This window comes from Tupaia chinensis, unplaced genomic scaffold (assembly GCF_000334495.1).
Source record: "Tupaia chinensis unplaced genomic scaffold, TupChi_1.0 Scaffold143645_1, whole genome shotgun sequence".
Lineage (NCBI taxonomy): Eukaryota > Metazoa > Chordata > Mammalia > Scandentia > Tupaiidae > Tupaia > Tupaia belangeri.
The window spans coordinates 2543-8198 of NW_006203493.1; the positions used below are offsets into that span (position 1 = coordinate 2543).

General features: G+C 44.0%; 1 protein-coding gene across 4 annotated transcripts in view; it reads right to left on the minus strand.

Annotated features, from left to right (window-relative positions):
- Nucleotides 1-1806: 1806 nt before the first annotated feature.
- LOC114005329 (HLA class II histocompatibility antigen, DP beta 1 chain-like) overlaps nt 1807-5656 on the minus strand; it is a 5360-nt gene continuing 1510 nt past the window's right edge. For 2 of the 4 annotated variants that reach the window (XM_027766715.1, XM_027766717.1), the window contains 3 exons: nt 4118-4399; nt 3487-3597; nt 1807-2585 (listed from right to left, as the gene is read on the minus strand). In XM_027766715.1, the coding sequence (XP_027622516.1) occupies nt 2566-2585; nt 3487-3597; nt 4118-4399 (413 nt within the window). In that variant the 3' untranslated portion in view covers nt 1807-2565. The remainder of the gene's footprint in view (nt 2586-3486; nt 3598-4117; nt 4400-5656) is intronic. The other 2 variants (XR_003547200.1, XM_027766716.1) reach the window with 2 other exon arrangements.

The following is a 5656-nucleotide window of genomic DNA, read 5'->3' on the forward strand; positions in this document are numbered from 1 at the left end:
GGGTAATATGGCGGGATGCCACATGGCTGACTACACAGTTCAAGTTCCAGACTCCATGGCTCGAAAAACACCAGATGTGTGTGCATAGTCGGAGCTGAATCCCACATGGCTGGCTATGGTTAAAACTGGGAGAGGCCCTGGTGGCTTGAAAACCATTCCAGCTATGCCTGTGTGCACGCCCAAAATCCTGATGGGAAGGAGAAGTGGAGGAAAAAGGACTGTGGCATGAGCAGGCCCCACTCCGGGCATTCTCTGCCTCTCTGGTGAGTGTATACATCCTCTGAAAGAAAAAAAGGTGAAAAAGAAAAACAAGGGTAGCAGTATGAAAGTCAAATCTATAATCATTTTGAACTGTTAAAAAAAAAAAAAAAAAAGACCTGGCCCAGCTGCAGTGGTGAGGTGGTAAGGCACCACTGTGAAAGCCTGAGGCTGCATGGGACACAGGTTTTGTTCCTGGACCAACCTAAACAGGCCAAGTGCAGCGACATGTGCTTATAATCCGGCCTGGCTGGGAGTGGGGCAGGGGATTACTACATAACAAGATCATGTCAAAAAACAAAAACAGGAAAAAAAAAACAAAAACCCTCCAAACCCCATGCACACCTATCTGTCTATCCCTCTCTATCCCTGGCTTCTGTCATTTAAAAAAGAAAAGAAAAAAGAAAAGAAGAAAAGAAAAGAAAAAAAGAAGAAACGAAAAGAAACTTGTGTTTGAAAAAGAGTGCCATACAATATTGCTTGCTTGCTTTCATTTAAAAAAGAAATTTATTTTTTATTTTTTTTTTTTTTTAGATTTTTACCATAGGGGGTATGTACTTGCCAGAGATAGAGGGAGAGGGAAATTGAGGAGAAATCACTCCTTCCAAGGGGAGGGCCACACTTGGATTCCTTTCTCCTCCATTTTCCTCCTGGACCTTGCAGATGTGCCTACTATGTTCTTCAAGCCTTTGGGTCTGGGACTTGAACTGCGGAGTTGGCCTTGTGGGATGCAGTGCCTTAACCATCTGCTGACCCTCTTTCTTTCTATTTTATTAATTTTTTTTTCTGTAGGGTGTGTGTGCTCACTGGAGAGAGTGAGAGAGAGAGGGAAAATGAGAAAGCACCCCCTGGAGAGATTGTCACACTGCAATTCCTTCTCCATTCTCCACTCAGGATTTAGGATATTCAAGCACACCTATCTGGTATGTTTATCTTTCTTTCTTTTTATTTTTAAAGATTTATTTATTTAATTTTTATCTATTCATTCATTTATTTTAGTTTGACCAGAGAGAGACAGACAGAGAGAGAGAGAGAGAGTGAGAAAGCAAGCCACCAGATCAGGGAAACGTGAGAATGTCCAGTGCCTCAGCTGCCACGCTATCTGCTGGTCCCCTCTGGTATGTTTTTCAAGCCATGGAGTCTGGGACTTGAACTGTGGAGTTGGTCATGTAGCATCCAGCCATCTTAACCATTAAGCCACCTGTTGGCCCAATTTGGTCATTTAATAATGGGATACATTTCCCACTGCATGAGTAATTAAGACCAGAGGTCTAGGTTGGCTGATGAATACGGTGACAGAGGATAAGTCTATATCTCCTACTTGATGCATTCAAGAAGCTAAGCCAACTTTGGTTAAAGAATACTGTATTTGGTTAAAGAATACTGTATTTGGTTAAAGAATACTGATGGTATATAAAGAAAATGTTTAAATTTCATTAGATTATATTTATAATTCTTAATCATTTCTCATTTAATTTCTTAGTGCTAATGGTAATACTATGCTTTTAAGTTATATGTAGAATAGTACTTTGAGAATAACTGAGAATAATGGTCCCAAGCCTAAGTGGATGAAGACACCAAACATGACTATGGGGCAGCCTAAGGAAGTACAGTAAATTTAGGAGAGCCACATCTGATCTTCCACCTTATGCCATAGCTGGGATGTCCCCATTTCATGTTTTTCTTCTTGCCTTTGTATAAACAACAATAAACTTCTTTATTAACTCTTACTATTTATCACAACCCTCAACAAAAGCAATAGCAGAGATGACTTGATACATATTCTAAAAAGAAAACAAACAGTAAGGTTGGATTTTGATTGTTTATGGAGCAAGGAGAAAGGAACATGTTTGGGGGCCTCATGGGAGAAACCGTACATTGAATCAAAGTGCAGCCTGTAGAAACTGGTTTCAGAGCAATTGTGTGGCAGCAAAGTTTTCTCGGGAAGCTGGGAGTCTGACCTGAGCCAGCCCCTGGGACTGAGGAAACATCGAAAATATTTGTTCCAAGGAACACGCTTTCCAGTCGGATCAGAAACTCTGCGGGGATAAAAGGAAAGTTATTCCAGGTACTGAAATTACGGTGAGAGACTAAGTCAGCCTGATAAAAAACAGATTTCAGCTCAGCTTTCTTCATCAAAAGAGTGAAAGACCATCCCTTCGCCCACTCACACAAGGGCTGAAATTGAAGAGACGTGCAGGTCTGAGACTCTTCCTGATAGGCGCTGGGAGTCACAATGTAAAGAAAACATTTATATCCTTCTGCTACTCATCCTCCCAAGAAAAACAAAACAAGAATGTTACCTGTTTATCGAGATCCTCGTTGAACTGAAATGGAAGGAGAACAGAGAATTTATTCACCCATAAAATCCACCTTAGACAAGTAGAGAACCTTTTTATTTTCTTTGAATGTTTTGCCATAGGGTGCATGTACTTGACGGAGACAGAGAGAGATAGTGAGAGAGGTAGTGAGAAACACCCCCCACCCTCCATCCCCCCAGGAAGGATGGCCATGCTGCAGTCCCTTCTCCTCCATTTTCCTCCTGGGATTTTGGGCCTGTACACACATGTGTTTAGTATGATTTTTAAGCTATTAGGTCCAGGACTCAAACCACAGTTGACCATGTGGGGATCCAATGCCTTAACCACCATGCCATGCCACCTGTGGCCCTGAAGAGAACCTTTCCCATCCCATCTTCCATTCCCCATCACCAAATGGAGCCCCCACATGCACCTGAGCACCTGGAGAGCTCGTGCACCTGGCTGTGATAAGGTCCCAGCCTGGGGATTCCTCTCCCTACAGGCCATGTTTGCTCCCTGGCTATCTGAGGTCAGTAGCCTCCAGAATTCTTTCACATTGCTTTTCTTTTCTCTGTTCTTCATTAACAAGCGAAATTGCCAGAAGCCATGTGAGCTTACAAGATAGATAGAAAGGGAGAGAAGAAAAGGGAGAGAGCACTTCCCAATGGGACACGGTCACACTGCAATCCCTTCTCCATTTCTCCACCCCATAGGTGTGGGCATGCATGCACATGCACCTGGAGTGTCCTTTATGCCACCAGAGCTGGGATCCAAACTGTGGTTGGTTGTGTGGGAATCTGGCTCTCTTAACCAGCAGGTCACAGAGCCGGCCCTCTTTGCATTGCTTTTCTGTTTCAGTAGCTGATCATGGAAGACGGGTGAGTCAGTCGGGGAAAGGCAGATCTGGGCACCTTGCAGGCTTTCTTACCTTTCCTGCTCCTCACGTACATGAAGATGCCCACCCCAAACATGATGAGCCCCAGCATGAAGCCCCCGACTCCAGTCAGTGTCTTGCTCCGGGCAGAATCAGACTGTGCCTCTGGGAAGAACAGACCCCAGTCAGCCTCACCCCACCAGCAGTACCCCCTGAGGTCCTGACTGGGATCCTGGACTCAATGTAGAATATTGTAATGAGGACAGGGAGGGGTTGCACCTTCACCTTGGATAAAAGGATGTTTAGAAAGACCCAATTCTGGAGATGAGGGTCTCCTTGGCAAGGGGACAAGCACTGATTCTGGCAGCTGTCTCTCAGAATAACTAAATAGACGAAAAGTCTAAAAATATAGAGGATTTCCTATGTGTGAGGGCATTCAGGAGGGTGTCTGCCCGGGTTCTCTGACAAGGGAAAGGAAACACGAACCTCAGGACCTCCCAAGGTAGGGACAGGCGAGTGTCCATCAACCCCAGCTCAGACAACACTCGGTTTTATACAAGAAAGAGATGGGGGTCGATGTGTCCCAGCATACAGACATACAGACAAGATGAGTGGCCTTCAGAGCCAGAGAGTCCCCTGTTCTTCAGACAGTGGGGTCTAGCTTGGCCATCAGGGGGTAACTCACTCCACTCCATGGTGACAGGACTGTCCAGGCTGGGGTGCTCCACATGGCAGGTGTAGACGTCTCCCTGCTGGGGGATCGTTTCAAGCATGACCAGGATCTGGAAGGTCCAGTCTCCATTTCGGATCAGGCTGGTGGACACAACCCCATCTGTTTCCTCCTTTCCATTCAGGAACCACTGGACTTGAATGTCACCCGGGTAGAAATCTGTCACATGGCAGATGAGCGTGTTGTGGTGCTGCAGGGGCCTCTTCTTGGAGGGGGAGACGTTCACATCAGGCTGGACTAAGAGCAGGCAGAAAAGGAATGGCATTTGAGATTATTATTTATCAGACATGTTCATTATAGAATTTATTTCTATATGTTTAAAATATAAGTGAGAAGCTGGCAGATGGCATGGTGGTTAAGGCACTGGACTCCCACATGGCTGACCACAGTTTGAGTCTTGGACCTGGCGGCTTGCTTTCTCACTTTCCTCTCTCTCTCTGTCTGTCTCTGATCAAAATGAAAAATAATAATAAGTAAATAAAATTAAATAAATAATTCCTAAAAATGAAAATACAAATGATGTAATTAGACTAGTGAATAAAGTGGAAAAAATAGAACTAGGGAACCAGCAGCTAGCGTAATGGCTATGTCACTGGACTCCCACGTAGTCGACCGTGGTTCGCGTCCCGGACCTGGTGGCTTAAAACTCACGCTGGGCGCGTGTGCATGCGTGCCCAAGATCCCGAGAGGAGAATGGAAGAGAAGGGATTGCGGTGTGACTATCCCCCCTGGGGGGTGATTTCTCACTTTCTGTCTCTCTGTCTCTCTCTGTCTGTCTGGCGAGCGCACACGCCCTATAGTGAAAATCTCTCCAAAAAAAAAATAAATAGAACTAGACCGTTAAATAGAATATGCATGATCTTGAACTAAATTGTAATTATCTAGAAGACTAGAAGAGAGACAAAAGCTGCAGCACTTCGTAACACATTCAGGAGAAATTTTAACTAGAAGCAACTGGACAGAAAAATATTGAAAAAGCCTTTGGACAAAAATAGCCTGTGGATAAAAGCTATTTAATTTGCTATGAAATCACCTATTTCTTCAATGCTCTATATTGACATAAAAGATGCAAAATGGACTGAAATAATTTCTCGAAATTAAGATATAAAGACAGCACCATTCTCTTGGTCTATTAATCTATTAAGTTTATTTCATACAAAATAGGAAATGAAACAAATTTGACAGGACTTATTTTTCAAATAATCTCCTTTAAAAACACACACACACACAAATGATTTTATTTACAGTAATATCTCCAAGTCCAATATTCTGAGCACTCACAGGCCTTATTAGTAGAAATATCCATTTTTGGGACTAGATCTGTGTCTAGTGATTAAAGGAATTAGATCCCGTGGTTGACTATGGTTTGAATCCCGCCTGAGAGCTTGGGACACACACTGGGCGCATGTGCATGCATGCTTGAAGTCCCAACAGGATGGAGAAATGAAGGAGAAGAGATTGGGTGTGGCCACAGCCCACTGGGAGGTGCTTCCT